The 16,625-nt window shown below is 44.9% G+C and overlaps 1 protein-coding gene across 9 annotated transcripts in view; it reads left to right on the forward strand.

The window, feature by feature from the left end:
* The first annotated feature begins 2,630 nt into the window (after positions 1-2,630).
* The window catches only part of LDB2 (LIM domain binding 2), a 207,896-nt gene continuing 193,901 nt past the window's right edge, over positions 2,631-16,625 (forward strand). For 4 of the 9 annotated variants that reach the window (XM_031588409.2, XM_031588410.2, XM_031588412.2 and 1 more), the window contains exon 1: positions 2,632-2,968. In XM_031588409.2, coding sequence (XP_031444269.1) covers positions 2,837-2,968 — 132 coding nt within the window. In that variant the 5' untranslated portion in view covers positions 2,632-2,836. Of the gene's footprint in view, positions 2,969-16,625 lie in introns of all 9 variants that reach the window. The other 5 variants (XM_031588411.2, XM_090139637.1, XM_031588408.2 and 2 more) reach the window with 3 other exon arrangements.

The raw sequence follows: 16,625 nt of genomic DNA on the forward strand, positions 1-16,625 counted from the left end.
ACTTCAGTGAGCTAATGCCCACTGTGTCCTCGGCGGGCATGGCTCATATGTTAGGTGCCACGTGAGTGTTTGCTGTATGGAGCTTTGAGGATGGGGAGACCAAGATGCTGTAGCCCTCCCTTCTGGTAAGGATCTCTGCTTGGAGGTGCAGAGGTATCCACATGTGTATACACCCATGTAAATGCAACCTGCACACACATTTGTTCTCTTGGATATGTAGCCATGCATAGACAGGCACATGAATGCACTCATTTTCTGGTTTGGGAAGACCAACTAATTCCTTCCTCTTGCTTTCCTCCACCTCCTTTTCACTAAACTCATTTTCCAGACTAAGCAGCCCAATTTAGGTTACCCTAAATCTCAGGCCAGGTGTCTGTCTTGGATCCCAGCTCCACTTGCAGAACAGCTCCTTCCCCAGCCCAGGCAGCACTGAGCTGCGCTCCTGCAGAGCTGCTGGGCTTTAAAGGCAGCAGATCCAAGCGGGAACTGAGCTGACACTGCCAGGGTCCCTGTAACTTTATTTCCCTTTGATTTCACCTTCTGTTTTTCTGTTCCATGCATCACGCTGGTCTAGATGATAACAGGTAACTGGAAGTGCTGCTGGAGCCTGTAATTAGCCAGCCCCTACCCTGGGACTTGGTTCTTGCCGGTGGGCTTTAGGTGTACGATAATTTGCCAGTTAATCAATGGGAATTATTAAAATCTCACTGCTTTTTTTTTTTTTTTTTTTTTTTTTTTTTTGGCTTAGCAGAAGAGCTGAACACATAGGCTCCTGTGTGGGGGACTATCTGGGGTTGCAAATCACGAAAGTGAATCGTCCTTCTCATCCAATATTTGGAGTTTGTTGTGGTTTTTATCTTTCTTAAAGCAAGCTCTTCCCCTCCGTTCCCCCCCAAAAGGAAACTATACTAATTTAATTGCCAGGTTTAACTTCTCAAGACAGTGGAATTTCAGCATGGTCAAAAAGTCCTTTAAGCAGACACCATTCTGCAACTGTGCAAAATTTCACCATCTTAATTACAAAAAAAAAAAAAAAAAAAAGCAACAACAACACAATGCATCCTGTCTTTGGAAAATATATTTGACTGCAAGCTTGCTTTGCAAACAAAACAGAATCCACAGTTTGGTAGGTTTTTGTTTTTATATTAAGTAGGTGATATTCAAAATAATTTTTAAAATGTGCATATTGGTTCTGTAATTCTGTAATTTCCCCATTATTTTGGTTTCAGTCTCAAAGGTAGCTGGGCGGGGTTTGTAGGAACACAGGCGGGAAGCCCCAGGGCAGCCCTCTCGCAGGCATGCAGCCACGTTGCAGGCTGCTGAGCTGCCAGCAAACACTGGCAGGACATTGGCAGTGGCACTGCAGCACCACGGGGCTGGGTGTGCTGTTTGTTAGGCTCCGCTGTGGCTGGAACAGGCCTGGAGCAACCATACATCATTGCTGCATAGCTAGGGCACGTAGGATCTGCTGGCTCCGTGTTCAGTGGCAGGCAGAAACTGTGGGAAGGCTATGAAACAGCTCAGTACGTCACTTCTTCTGAAAGCTGTTGCTCCGCAAGAGTGTATGGAAAGAGTTCTACTAAGCAGCAATGGGTACTTCGAAGATAAATTGTGATTGTGATCAGCGGTCAGTGGAAGAAAGTGATTTAGCTCAGTATGGAAATGGAGAAAGCCAATGGAAATTGGGATTTTTCAAATCTGTCTCTAAATATTCCTACTTTCAGTAGGATTGACATTAAGTTTTTTGGCAGTGGGTGAAGCCATACAGGGCTGCTGAATGTTTGGGGATCAGTCAATGTAGAGCACGATACATATGGGCCGTGTTGTGGCTCCCCACCCGCGGGACGGGCTGCACGCAGCCCCACAGCCATTCCGTTTGTCACATCAGCTAACGGAATCCGTTCCTAGAGTGGCTCCATTTGCTTGAATGAACGTACTTAAGAGATGAATTCAGCGCTGTTCATGGTCTGTACGCCAGTTCGGGGGCTGCTCCCCCTCGGAGCCCGCACACTGAGCAGCCCCGTGCCGTACCCTCACGCCTCAGCGCCGTGAGGAGCCCCGTGCTGTCCCCGTGCCGTCCGGGGCTCCTCGTGCACGTGACGAGCACTTCCACGCCGCTCTGATCCGACCGATAAAGTTCCCCCCGCACCTCCGTGGGCCCCGTGCGGTTCTGGGTCCCGCGTTGTTTCACCCCAACAGAGGCAGGACGGGCGCACGGGCTGCTGCTGACGGCCGCGGCCGGCCCCTCGCGCTGAGCCGCCCCGGGGACGGCGGGGCCCCGCGGGCAGCCACGCACCCCGCGGCTCCGCGCCAGTCCCGCCGGGGCTCCGTGCCGGGGAGGCCCCGCGCTCCCCTCGGCGCCCCACGCGCGGAGAGGCCCCGCGCCCTCCGCCCCCGGCCCCGCGCGGACTCAGGCAGCGTTAAAACCAGCTATATGCTAACGAGCCCCGCCGCCGGGCTCCTCAGGGGTCCTGGCGGGGAGACGCCGAGCGGAGCCCCGCACCTCCGCGGGGCCGCCAGAGGAAAATGCCGCCGGCGAGGCGCTCCCACGGCGCGAACAGGAAATGACCCCCTCGGCAGCCGCCGCTTTAAAGCGGAGCGGCGCTGCCCGCGGCCCCCCGCTCCCCGCGCCCACTGCCGCCCGCCCCGGCGCGCCCCGCGCCCCCCCCGCCGCCGCCCGCGCTGAGGGCTCGCAGGCAGCTCCCCGGCAGCTCCCCGCCCGCATGTGTGCGTGTGCGCCTGCCGCTACTTTGTGCCGCGGAGAGCGCGCAGCCCATGTGCTCTGCATGGAGGTTGGCGGTACTCTGTGTCGCTTGAACCTCCGCGAGCAGGCAAGATGTCCAGCGCACCACATGACCCTTTCTATTCTTCTCCTTTTGGCCCGTTCTACAGGAGGCACACGCCGTACATGGTGCAGCCGGAGTACCGAATCTACGAAATGAACAAGCGGCTGCAGGCGCGGAGTGAGGTGAGTCCGCGCGGCTCCGTCCCGCTCGGCGGCGCGGGTGCGCGGCGCAGCCCTCGTTAACCGGGCACTTTAATTGGGCGATCCCTCGTTATGTCTCCGTGCGGAGCAACTCTCGGGGTCGGCGCCCGCTCGGGCTGAGCGGCGGCGTTGCGGCGCGGCACTTCGGGAGGCACTGCGGGGCTCTCCAGCCCCAGCCGCGCGCTGGGGGTCCGTCCGGCTGCTCCGGGGCGAGGCGCCGCCACGGAACCCGCGGGGAAAGGTGCGGGGGGGAGCTGAGCCTCGATCCGCTCCGCACCTGGAAACTCGTTACAAAGGGAAAGGAATGGCAGCGGCGAACAGGCGCGGAGTTTTGCAAACTTGCGCCCCGGCTGCGCTCGCGGAACGCGTGTCCGGGGGACGGACAGCCGCGCTCACGCCGGGTGCCGCGGGCGGGCGATGCCTCCCCGCCCCGCCGCGCGCTGTCAAAGTGCCGCGGGACGGGAACTCCGCGGGTGCTGCCCGCGCTGGGCGCAGTGTGGGCGCCGTGCGGCCGGCCCGGCGCGGGGCAGCTGCCACGGAGCGGAGTGCTGCACGGAGAGGGGACGTTCGGCCGCTCGGGGGAAGAGCGGGGGAGGCTGCAGCCTGTTGTTCGCGTGGTTAACACGGCGCGCTTCTGCCTGCCGAAGTGCAGCGTGGCCGGGATCGGGCTGCAGTGCTGCCATGTGGCTGTGTTTGGGCAGCAGACCGTCCTGGCGCTGGGATTTTTGCGATACTTTGCCGGCGGTGCCGCGCAAACACTTTTACAAAGTACCCATCTTGTGTAATTAAGAGCTTCGTACAGACACCCGTGTCTGCTCAATCGGTGGCGAAGGATTTTGGACCGACCCGTTTGTTATAATGTAGTTCCTGGAAAGAACCAGAGGTCACAACAAAATAAAGCACGCATGCATGCCCGACTGTCAGCCGAGCCATGGAGGCAGTGCCGCTCAGTGTACACAGTGCACACACGAGCGGTGACCTGCTTTCTGATTGGCCGCCGCTCCCGGCGCTGGGCTCTGCCACTGCTGCTCCCGCTCGCTGCTGTGGGGTTCGGTGCCTCTCAGTGCTGGCGGGGAGCTTGCAGCAGCCCCCAGAACCACGGGGACTGCTCTGCACTTCTGCCCCAGCTATTGGTGCCCCTTGGTCTCGGCCGTTTGGGTGTCGGTGGAGTGGTTCTATGTGTTTTTTTTCTATTCTGCAACTGTTTGTCAGTGTCTCGCAACTCTGTTCTTACATTCCTGTACATACCGGCATTGTAGTTTCTAGACTTTGTCAAGCAGCAGAAATCTGTATTGTTCAGAGATTCCTTTAGGATTCTATTATCGAAGCCACTCCGACATGCAGTCAGTGTTCATTTTGCTATTTTACATATTATTTCAGCAACACTTTTAAAATTGGGCCACAGCTTCTAATTGCAACCCCCTTACAGATGTTCCACTCAAAAAGTTTTGGAGGGACTCATAAAGCAGCCCCTCCTGCACCGTGCTGAGAGCCCACTGTGTTGGAGGGCACCTACTATGAGATGGTGGGTGGGGGACAAGCAGGAGCCCCCCTGTAGTGCTGCCATGGGTTCCAGCACGATCTGACTGACAGATAGTGCTCTGTTAATAAAGGACTTATGCTCAAGCATTTATTATTATTATTATTTTTTAATTTGCTCGGAGTTTTGCATTGTGGTCGTTCAGTGTTTCCATTCTGGTTGTCTGTTTTTTAATTTCTCTGCTCCGTGCTGTAAGTATTGTTGTTTGTTGACATGCATTTTCTAGCTAGCTTCATGTCGTCTCTTTTATACCCCACTTTAAACCCCTTCCCTAATAAAGAAAATAATAATATTAAAAAAAACAGATGAGTTTCCCGGGCCACTCACAGATGCAGACACCCTGCGAGGAATCCTGCTGCCTCCTCAGGCAGGTGGGGAGCAGAAGTTTCACATTAATGTCCCCTTCTTTCAAGTGTGTTTGTGCTCAGGAGCTGAAGACTTCTGGAGCATATGTGAGTGGCTCTGAATTTCTCCAATCCAGCCCCATGGAGTCCCACATGCCACGGGAGGTGCTTGTGCTTTGGGTGATGCTGGCGTGCCATGTTAGCATTTCTCTTTGGGCAGCCTTTGGGATAATGTAGACACTGCTCTCTAGAGGAGCCCCAGGGGGTAGGTGAGTGCAAGGAAAGCAGCTTAAGGGGAAAGGAGTAACAAAGAAACTGCCCAAAGGCTGGGGTAGCATGATGTCAGATTCTGCTCATACCCAACTTCTGGAGAGCTAGTGAGCATTTGTTCTAAAAAAAGAAGGAGAATCCTACAGCTCTTATTCCTTCTCCCATCTCAAATGTGTGCCTGGAAGCCTCAGGGATTGTGTCGCTTTCTTAAAAAATTAAAGTGTTTCTAATAATCTTCTAGAGTTGGGTCCTCTGCCATCCCTCACAGCAGTGGAAGTTCTAAGGCAGAGCGTGTGTGTAATGAATGAAGTTGTGCACAGGATGGAAGGAGTGTCTGTATGTCATGTCTGTCCCTTTCCTTCCCTCCATCTGCAGAGCCTCCCTTTGCAGTGAACTCCTGCAACTTCTGAATGAAGCTTGCAGGTGGGAGAAAGTGATTATAACGAAGCTCAGGGCTGGTAGGGCTGCAGTTGGGGCAGGTGCATGCTACGTCTGCTGCCATCAGGGTGAGTGCAGGGTGAGTGGTGCACAGGGGCAGTGGTGCCCTCAGAGCTGCTCTGCTTTCAAGGACCCTCCCTGAGAGCTGTGCCAGCATTGGGTGGGAAGGGGTACATAGGCCCTATAAGGGCTGTGCTGACCAGACAGAGTACCCAGTGGTAAATAAATAAAGGTCATTTAGATGCAGTGTGGATGTCTTCGTCACTCCTGTTTTCTTTAGGAAGAAAAGGTAGCGAGGAAAGTAAGGAATTAACAGCTGCAGCCTGTGCTGGATGTGCAAACTTGTGCTCTCCGAACTTGTTACAACTTTCTGGGGAGAAACTACAGCTCCTGTTTGAATCCAGGGTCAGACCTGGGCGAGGAATTCCAATCACACCCAGGCAGGAGGTGGCTGTGTGATGTAAGGACTGGCAGGAGGCCACCACCCAGCTAATTCTTGTGTCATCTGAAGTAACGCGGGGAGCCTGCCTTGTGAGCTGGCGGACAGGAACACCTCAGCTTCCTTACAAGTGGTTCGAAGAAACCTCATCTCGTAGTGCTTTTCTCTAGTGGAAATAAATACATGATTTCTTAATAATTCTTGGGCTTGCCTAGTGCCAGTTTGTAATGTATCAACAGTCCGGACTTGAAATGTTTAATAATCTCCGGCAGATATAAAAATAAACCTTATGCACTTCTCTCACAGTTAGCTAACTTTCTGGGTAACTGCAATACAGATGTTCCCTTGCTGTGTTTGTGGTTTAAGGATTTCATGATCGCTCACTCAAGCTCAGTTTATCTTAATATTTTTGTATCTGCATTGTTTGAACATTTCAGGAGAGCGGGGCTGTTGTGGTGTATTCAGCAGTTTCTCAAGTCCTAGGTAGTACGCAGTGCAGGCAAATTAGCTTCAGTATTTTCTCTGTTCTTTATTAAACCCTATGTTAAAAAAATAAAAAAAAAAAAAGCACCTCTTTTCCTCTTTGATGTTTTGATGTTGTAAATCCTTTTCCATTGTAATATTCAATCATTTGAAATTGCTCACTCTTAAAAGAAAACAAAAGGTGATTATATCTTGTAGATAATTATTTTTCAGCAGCAGTGCGCTGTGGATGGAGCACTTAAAGTTGCTGACAGTTTAAAGTTTGAGGCGTTGCTTTATTGCCAATAATCAGAGCAACATATCGAGCCTCTCACGGGTTTGTTTAGTTCCCTGTATTTGCAAAACTTCTGTCTGTCACAGTGTATGGAATTTGCCTGTGTCTTTCTGCTGCAGGAGAGCAGAGCCCTCCTGGCTGGGAGGGCAGTGTTGTAAGGGTGACTACAGAACTTGATTAGCAGCGTGTTTGTTTTAATGACAGTTAGCTTAATCAAACCATATTAAACCCCTTTGAAACGTGATAGTGAATTTTCAAAAGCAGAGATTTCACGATGGAAGAAAATTTAAAGAAAATTAAAAGGAAAAATAAAGGAGGATGTTACGATCATTTAGAAGGTACCAAATGAGCTGGAAGCTCACACAGACATTGGGATCCAAGCAAATATTTAAAGTGAAGCAAATCACAGCAAAGCAAAACAAAATTCTGCAGTTAAATGAAAGTCTCTTATTTTACTTCCCCGCATTGCTATCTGATGAAATAAGCTTTTCCTCTTCTTCTGAAAGCGTTTTTAATAGATTAGTCATAAAAATATCTGTTGTGACATCACGTTTGTTCACATAGCAACTTCGTATCGCAAACAGATCTCTGATGTTGTATACATAGATTTGGGCTCGTCTGATGAGTTTGTTTTGTTGGGAGAAAACATAAACTTCTGTCTCAGAGTAGTTTTGAGGAAATAGCCATTCGTCCACAACCACACCAATAGTACGCAGCAATTCTAGGAACATCAGTAAAGGATTTTCAGTAACTACTTCTAAAATCCTGCTTTGCTGAAGTTGAGGTCAGTTTTAAAAGAACCCCTTGAACTCATTTTGGCAGACATGGTCTTCAGGATGAATTCAGGACTCATTTTCCTGATTGTCTTTTATTTCATAGAATCTTTTTCATCCCTTAGAAAAAAAAAAGCACACAAAAACGTTGCAGCTGTTTTCAATTAAAATTTTTACAAACTAACAATACTTATGAGGCTGGGAAAGAAATAAAAGACAGCTTCCTTTCCGTGCTGATCCATAGCTTACAGTTGGAGATGTCTTGCTGCATTTTTTTTTTTCTTCCCTTGTAGTTATAACATAAACTCCGTGCTTAAGAGACAGGGAGCTTTTGGGGCAGGGGTTGGTGAGTGGGGAAGGGGAGAGTCAATAAGAAATACAGAGGCTGGTTCCCCCTGTAAGTTATTGTGATGCTTGCTAGATCATTTTCTATAAATAAATCTTTTCAATCCTTTCTTTTTTTCTTTTTTTGTTCTTTATTCTTTAAACCACAAATCCACTTTAAAAAAAAATCCCTTAAACTCAGTCTTTCTCTGATATAAACAAGATTTACTGTGCAGATCCAGTCTAACAAATAGCAGCCTCTGGATGGTGAAGGCAACAAAGCAGGGACCTTGACAAGGTCCCAGCCCTGTGTCTCACTTCAGCTAGAGTTCTGCCTGATGTTGGATTGCAAGATCAGATTTAAAAAATAATTTGGTTTTGGTGTATATACTTCCTTTGTTTATAGAAAAAGTATATGGATGGATTGCTAAACACATTGCAATATTTTTTAGCTGGACTTTTTGCTTCAAATGATATTTGTTCATATCTTTTTGCCAAAAGTTGCATATCTGCTGTAAACAGGCATTCCGACCAAGCTGATACTTTGTGTGTTTGCTTCCTCCCGAGCAAGGCTTGCTTTCCTGGCTGCACTGTGTAAACAAGCCGGCGTACATCCTCCGTCTGCTGAGTGCTCTTTTCCAAAAGTGGCTCCTGGTCTGCTCAGGGCCTCGGGGTGACCCTGGTGGGACACAGTGGCAGATGGTTTGTGGCTTCCAGAAATGGCTGGGGTAGGATAGTGCCTGTTGGCTTCATATAATAGCCAGAAATAATGGAAGAAACCTCTCTGAGACCCTGGCTGAAATCTCCTTAGGACTGTGTGTTTATTTCCCAGTATGTTCTTGCTGGCCTTGGTTGTCGTCTAAGTTCAGGGCAGACAGAAAATGCTTCATAGCCAGAATACTATTTCCATTTCTGTTACATTCTGAAGGACAGCTGTGTCCTCCTACACTCAAACCCAGTTACTCATCTGAGTCAAAGGGTACTCTTGGTGTTTCTGAGGTAAGTGGGGATCAGCTAGAGTCACCTGTGGGCAACAAACATTGGGGTGGGATCAGCTGATGCTTCTGAGCCAACTCTGTCTCTTCTGTGCCTATGGGGCTAGTGAAAAATCACTGACCTGGAAATACAAGACCTCTGCAGAAATAAAATGCTTGGTTTTAGTGGCCAAAGTTTGTTGGTGATGTAGAGTCCTTTCAGCAGCTATAAATTTTACAGGGGCAGGCTGTCCTGTCCACAAGACATGGGCTCCCTGGGCACTGCCTTGCTGCTCCATCGACAAGAAGCCACATGGTGAGCCTGCTGGCTGAACTGCTGTTCCTTTCTGCAGCATGCGGCACTGAAGCACAAGGTTGAGTGTAGCTGCTTTGTTTTTTTTTAATAAGTCATCAGTATTTTTCATAACTCTGCAGCCTGTGTAGGTATCAGATGAGACCTGCTCCTTAAGGTCTTTCTGATGTCAGTAGTCATATCCAAGTACTTACCCAGGGTAGTCACAAACTCACAACTGACACACCAAAGCCATAACTTTACATGGGTTTCTAACTGTGCTTAAACTCTGCTGCCTGAGTATCTGCAAACTGAATAGAGGGATTGCTGTATCCTTCCGAGTATTTGATGAATTAGAACATTGCTGCAATAGCTCTCAGGGTGATCTGCAGTACTTGCTGGTAGCCTTTGTGCCACAGTCAGCTTGCCAAGCCTGGTTAGATGAACAGAAAGTAGTTATGATCTATCTGTGCCATTTGTGTGTGTGGTTCAAAATGGAAGGTGGAAATGTGATCTCCGAGTACAGTTTTGTGATCAGGTTGGTCAAGTACAGCAGATTTAATACCTGTCCAGATCCTACCCATGATACAACTGCTGGCTGCAGACTTGAGCATCCTTCATGACTGTGCAAGAGGGTTGCACAGATTAGTTGCATGACCTTGTCTGTTGCATTCATAGAAACATTGAATGTGTATAACAGCGATCATGTTTGGACACCCCTGCTTAATAAGACCCAAGGATGGGCTGAGTCATAAACCCACTGTGCTCATTCTTCAGAAACTTAATAAATGAGTGGACCAAATGTCCTTGTTGGAGTTTTACCACATGCTGTTTTCCAGCATACTTTTTTTCTTTGGACTTTCAAACACTTGTCTTTTCTAATTACTTTTTTTATTAGGTTATTTGGTGAAGTAGTAAATTGATTGGGAGAGTTAAGACTTTCTCAATACATTGCATATTTGCATTATTTCATGTATCTTATTGTGATTCGTGTTCTAGCTGTGTAGTTTTGCTTCAGCCATTAGCAGAACATTGTATCAGAGAAAGACTTGCCATCTGTTCTAGAGCAGGGTACAAAGAGATTTCTGAAATATTAATAACCACATTATACAAAAAGAAACATTCTAAATCTTTAACTACAGCAGTCACATGGAGAGAAGAAAAAGCTCAGAAAACAGAAAAGAGTGAAACTTTCTTGTGTTATTATTTAAGCTGGAGCACTCTCACTTTATCCTTCAGGAAGACAACCAGCAGCACTGGCATTCCTGACATCTTCTTTTCTAAGGAGTAAAGGACCTGCAAGGCAAGTGTGAAACCTGTTTTGCCCTTAGGTTTGCAAGCTGGATATATATATATGTATATGTGTATTTACAACTGATGAAAGGGAATACAAAGTGCTGCGTGCTCAGTCCCTCATGTTCTAACAGTAACGTGCCACTGTTACCGTCTTCATAATTCTTGTTTCTACTTTAAGCGCTGAAAATCTTTTCATGTTATTCCATTTCACATCACAATACTGTTATTGTGGCTGCTAACCATCATTAAGTAAAGTAGTTCCTCTGCAGCAAATGAAAATTCTTCCTGTTGAAGTCACCCAGCATCTTGCAGGACCCTCTTTCCTTTGGTACTTGGCCAACATTTATTCACCATTCTTTTTTGCCATACCACAATGATAAAAACATTCACAGCTTACAGATTCTATATGTGCCTTTGCAACCATATTGCTTGCTTCAGTGGTTAAAGGCAACACAATGGCTCGCTCACTTCTACCTAGACTTAATCACTGGAGTATCAGTTAACCCTTAGGGTAATTGGGTAATAATGTTGTTGATGTGATCTGAAGTATCATTTTAAGCAATTAGAAGTTCATATATAATGTGCTGCAATTATGCATTATATAGCGCATCTATCTGTTTTACAGAGCAAAAATTACCATATGTTTTGTGGGAAGGTTGGCATTTTGCACCGACCGGCGTTCTGCTTGTATTTACGAACAGCATGCCTGTAAACTGTGGTAATAACTCTTTGAAGGCCACACCTATGCACGCTGTCGATTATGTTAAAAAGCAAAGGCTCATTTTAATGAATGTGTTGGCATGAATAATGGGACATGAAAAGCCAGCACACTGGGTAAAGGTTCATTACCTGAGCGCAACAAATGCTTCATGCAGAATTTCCATGACTATGCACTGCAGTTTAGCAGTGAATTTTCTTTGGCTGTGCTTGCGCTCTTTATGTGTTTGTGTGAATGTTTGATCACCGATGTTTTATTCTCACGAATAATTGCAGAATGCAAATTTCAAGTTGTTAAGCAGTCTGGATAGAAGTTGTTTGTTTTACATGGGCTCAGCTGAAAAGCGCTTTTCTGTTTCTAGTTTCCAGAGCCTTCAAGATAGAGCCATGATCTTTAGCAATTTGATACACCAGAGACAAATATCCCATTGCTTTGCAGTGATAACTGACTGGTGTATGCATATAAAGCAAATAAATGTCAATGAGTGGTGGCAATGGGAAAATTGCCACCAGATCAGGAAATATGATGTACTTGCAGATTTTCTTTTTTTAAGGCAAGGTACTATTTACATTTTTAAAGTAACTGCACGGTAATAAGGAAAAATAGGTGAAAAAATGAGAAGCTTCCCAACATTTTCAGCTCCATCTCTGCTCCTCTAGGCGAGGATGAGAAATAGAAACACGTGATGTATGACCACTTGCAGTGTATATATTTAATATAATATTACATGCATACAGCAGACAATCTTATGAAAGACAGGCAAATATATGTCTTAAATTTGAATAATTAATGCATTCAAGTAAGTTGTCATTAATTCCTAGCAACTCTGAGTAAAAAGAAGAGTAGAATTCACAAAAATTGTTCTTTGATATGAATGATTAGCTCAGCTCTTTTCAGTACCTCTTCACACTGTGGCAGGATTAATAATGCAAAGTAAAAAGATCGGTCAAGACACCAGAACACTGAGTACATCTCTCCTGTGGCAGTTCCACAGGATTATTTAACACCCACATCAAGAGCATCCGAGTTACCCCATGACTGATTGTTTCATCCAGAGGATGGTTTTCGTTGAAATATTCAGTGTCACCGACTTCCTCATGCAGGTGGTGTGAACTCTGGTCTGTAACCTGAAGCCACAACTTGCATGTATAGATGGACAAGAGCCCCTCCATTGAGCCACTGTGACACCTGGTGGCATAGGAAGTAGCACAGGCAGCCCCAAACTAACAGGTAGAATCCAGAGATCAGTGGTTATTAATAAATGCCCTCTCTTATGAGTATCAACAGAAGTCTCGTGGCAGGATTACTCTACTCCGTTTCCTTGATATAGTTAAGTTAATCATTACTGGGCTCATTTCTCTTCATGGTCTTCATAACACATATTTGAAGTGTTGTAACATAGGACATCACAAAGTCTATCTGCTTTTATCTCCAGTGCTGTGATGTTTGCATGTCATTCAGATTACATAGAGAAACACAGTAATGGCTGCAGTACAGAGCTGATATTTTATTCATTCGCAGCCATTAATTTGGTTAACCAGGAAAATGCTTGAAAGGGAGTAAGGTACGTTTTGGTGCTGGGTACTTTTGTACAATGAAGTTGAATGGAAAATATGGCAAGCATTTGGCACAGAGCTCTGTAATACCCTGAATTTGAGGTGTTTCATCTGTGGATAATTCAATAACAACAAAGTTATATTTTTATGAGTTATTCTTGATAAACTTAAAATTGGACCAATATGATGTCAAGCTGAGGTGGAGCTCCATAGCTGTAAAAGCTCAGGACTTCACAGTACCTCACTACCTGACTGTGCTCTCTGTTGGTCACTTCTTGCATCTTCAAACAACTACATCCATGGTTGTTTGGGATCATCTATGATGATCCCAAATATTTGAGAGGAGTTCCCAAAAAGTCATACATTAACTCATACAGTACTTTCCTTTACCCCAATACTTGTAAAAAACTTGTCAGGAATTGGGCTGAAATGGCAGGGGGACTCCATCCTTCTGTTCCCCATTACCTTCTGGTATGTCCACAATGCTGTCACTTGAACTGCAGTTAGACAGTACATGCCCAAAGTTGTACTGAACTATCTGCAGTGGGAAGTGAGCAGCTCAGTGCTCAGTGCATGCTATCTATCTTATTTCACATGGAGATATTTGGATTCTTTGCCAAGCACTTGAAGTTGAGGGTGGCTACTGATGTTCATCCACACCCCTGTCTTCATTATATTTATTATAATGTGTATTTATATTATAAATATGTCTATTATAATATTTAATTATAAGATTTTTGGGGCTGGGACCATCTTCTCGGTTCTGGTACAGTGCTAACACAGTGGAATTGTGGTTGTATATTCCATTTCTCTTTGGTGCTTTGTTGTATATTGTAAGTAACTGAAGGCTGAAAGTAGATAGTAGTATTTAAAATTCTTTCAACCCAAATTTAAAAATAGCACATTCATTTTGATTTTATAAATCAAATGCTTTAATTGATATTACATGTATTTATGCACCACAAAGAATTATCTGACTAGAAATGCCATTATACAGCAAGTTCTTGGAAAATGACTGTTTAATGTTATTAACACATTTCATTACTTCTCAAGTAATTCAGCATGCTTGTGCAAACCTACTGGCTTTGCCAAGAAAGTACAAATGTATTTTAGGGTAGTGTTCGGATGGTTGATTTGTACATCCGATACTGTTATTAAATCTATTCCTTTTAAAGTGTGATTCTTCAGTAGTTTTGTGTCAATCAGAGAAGCTCATTCCAAGCCCATTTTTTCGTAACAGTGGAAGAACAACTTATCATGAATTCCTCAAGAAAGGCATATTCTTCTCAGTGAGGACTGGTATTGGGTTATATGTATGTTATTTGAAAAGGATTTGGGGTAGAAATATTATAACGTCTTGTTAGAACCAGAGAGGTTGTTCTATGGAAGAAAGGCAACAATTATTTTTTTTCTTTTATTGTTTGCACTCTACTGATTTAATTAGCCAGTGAGAACAAACCCCCTTTGAATATTAAAAAGACAAAATTAACTTTCCCCTCCCCCTTCCCCACATCTGTTGCCTTTTGGAGGCAGCTCACAGTACCAAAACTACCCAGTGCCTAATGGATTTTGCTGTCTAACAGACATTACCTGTATTTGTTTGCAAATAAGGGAGCTGGTTGTAAATTTTTTATTCCACTTGTGAGGGAAAGAGGCTGTTTAAATTGTCTGTTGGAAAAAGTGGGCTATCTTAAGCAGAACTGGGTCTGTCTTGGTGTGTTAGACAAATGAAGGTAGTTACAGTTACAGATGCATTTCTGGATGGTGATCTAATAGCAATCTTAATGATTACCACACTATAGAAACATAAGTTGTTCCTGAGGCTGCTTCAGGTTGAGAAGAGTCCTGTGAGGAGTTATGTGTTAGTCAGGAGCAGGACAGCATGGGTGGGTAAAAACTGCTGAAATGATCTCTGCTATATTTCATCATGCTCCTGCTTTCTGCAGTGTGAATTAGGAGGAGTGAATTTCAATAAGGAAGGGAAGCAGTGAACTGCACCTCTGCAGGGCGAGGCACAACCTGTGCACAGGAGCCCTCCTGCTATCCAGTCTGGGGTGTGAATATTAATGTCTCATCCTGGGTTGTGGTCCTACAGAGCCAAAAGATGCTACTCCTGCTCAGCCCCCACCCTGGTTTGGGCTCTTTTACCCTCTGCAGACCCGAGAACTCTTTTAGTTTTGTTAACATCTTAAGACAGCAGCGAAAAGAGTGTAATTTTTAATAGTTTTCTTCTCACCGTTTTTTAATGGCAGTATTTTTAATGGCACTGTTTTATTAAAACATTTTTTCCTGTGGAGAGGAAAGAGCCCTCCAGATTTTGCTGAAGGTGGCCTTTTACAAACACAATTACCTATATAATTTTCAAGATTATTATTAGGAAGTATATGACACTATTAGGACCATGGAAAGTTGGACAAACCCACCTGGTGTGCAAATTTTGTTAGCAGAATAGCTAGGCTAAGCTTGAGAACGCCGAGTGTGATTATAAGAGTCAACTGAGAAATATAAATTGAGTGCTCAGCCCAGCAGTCTTTCCCTTCCTTAGAGATTGATGGCACACAGATGCATGATTGCAAATAACGTACTGTTTGTGGGCCAGTGGTACTGGTTTGATTTTTTATTTTGTTTTGCTTTGTGTTTTTGTTTTGTTTTGTTTTTGTTTGTTTTCTTTCTTAATCTGTTTTTCTCTCTCACAAGCTTCCTAGGTTTATTTCAGGCACTTCTTCCTGCTTTGTAACTGTAGTGTCTTATCCCAAGCAAAGTTTTCCTGTTTACAGCAGTGAAACTAGCATTCAGCCCAGTGTCTGGATGTGCCAGATTCATCACTGCCATTTTTTTTCAGGAGCTGATTCAGTAAAAATTTGGGTTTGAGACCTACGTGTTCTAATAGTAAACAATTTTAGGGGACTCAGATATGAGTTTGACGCATCTTAAATGATCAGGAGGGCGTATGCATCTTTTAAGTGTGATCTGTAGTTGTCTGTGTGATAACGTTGTGTGTTCAGGGGCTTAGATTATGTTTGCACTTATCATTTCACAAATGCCAAAGGTATAACAGAAAGTATCGTTAAAAACAGCAGCACTATCAGGGAATATTGAGAAGCAAAGCAAATAACAAGAAAGGGGGGAAGTCTTCAATGAGAAGTTTAACTGGAGAGAGAGATGAATGGCACATAATTCAGCAGAATAACAGATCTGGCAAGCTGTAGAAAATAAATCATTTAGCTGAGCTTATCCGCATTCTTTGAAAGTGGACTCCAAAGTCTACATTGTTAGATGTATTAATAAATAACCAATTTTAAAAGATTTGTTATTAGCCTTCTTCTTCATTTGTTTGGTTTCAGTGCCAGTCAAAAGCAAATCCTGGACATCCATAGTTAATGTTTTTCAGTGTTTTTCTCGAACAGCTGCTTTACTGAGAAGGGGAAAGAAGGCAATTAAATGAAATTCATGGCCTTTTAGGGTCTGATCAGCCTGAAATGGGCAGCATGTGTGGTTTGTGGCTGATGAACTGGCAGACTTGCAGCTTTGTTGTGACGTCAAGTGCACACATCACAGATTTGTGTGAGCTATATGTGGGCTTTCACATCCCATCCCTCTCTTGGTTGCCATTATTTGGGGGCTGTGGAGTTCTCCCTGTAAAAATCAGACTGAAAGAATTCAGCCCCTCATTACTATTACGAACGTGTGCTTGGCAGCATGGCCTTAGTAACTCAATTCAGTAGCTTTTTTTTTGTAGATGCATTTTCTGTACAGTCTTGATTTGTCTGGTACAGTAAACAGTAACTTATTGCTTTAATAAGTGACAAATGGATGCAGCTAGCAAATGTTAGTTCTGCTGAAGTAAACAGCAAATTCTTCATTAGTTTCAACAGCACCAGCACATTATATTTACCTTAGAATATGTGTTCCTTCAGC

The sequence above is a fragment of the Phasianus colchicus genome, chromosome 4 (assembly GCF_987193195.1).
Source record: "Phasianus colchicus chromosome 4, bPhaCol1.hap1.1, whole genome shotgun sequence".
NCBI lineage: Eukaryota > Metazoa > Chordata > Aves > Galliformes > Phasianidae > Phasianus > Phasianus colchicus.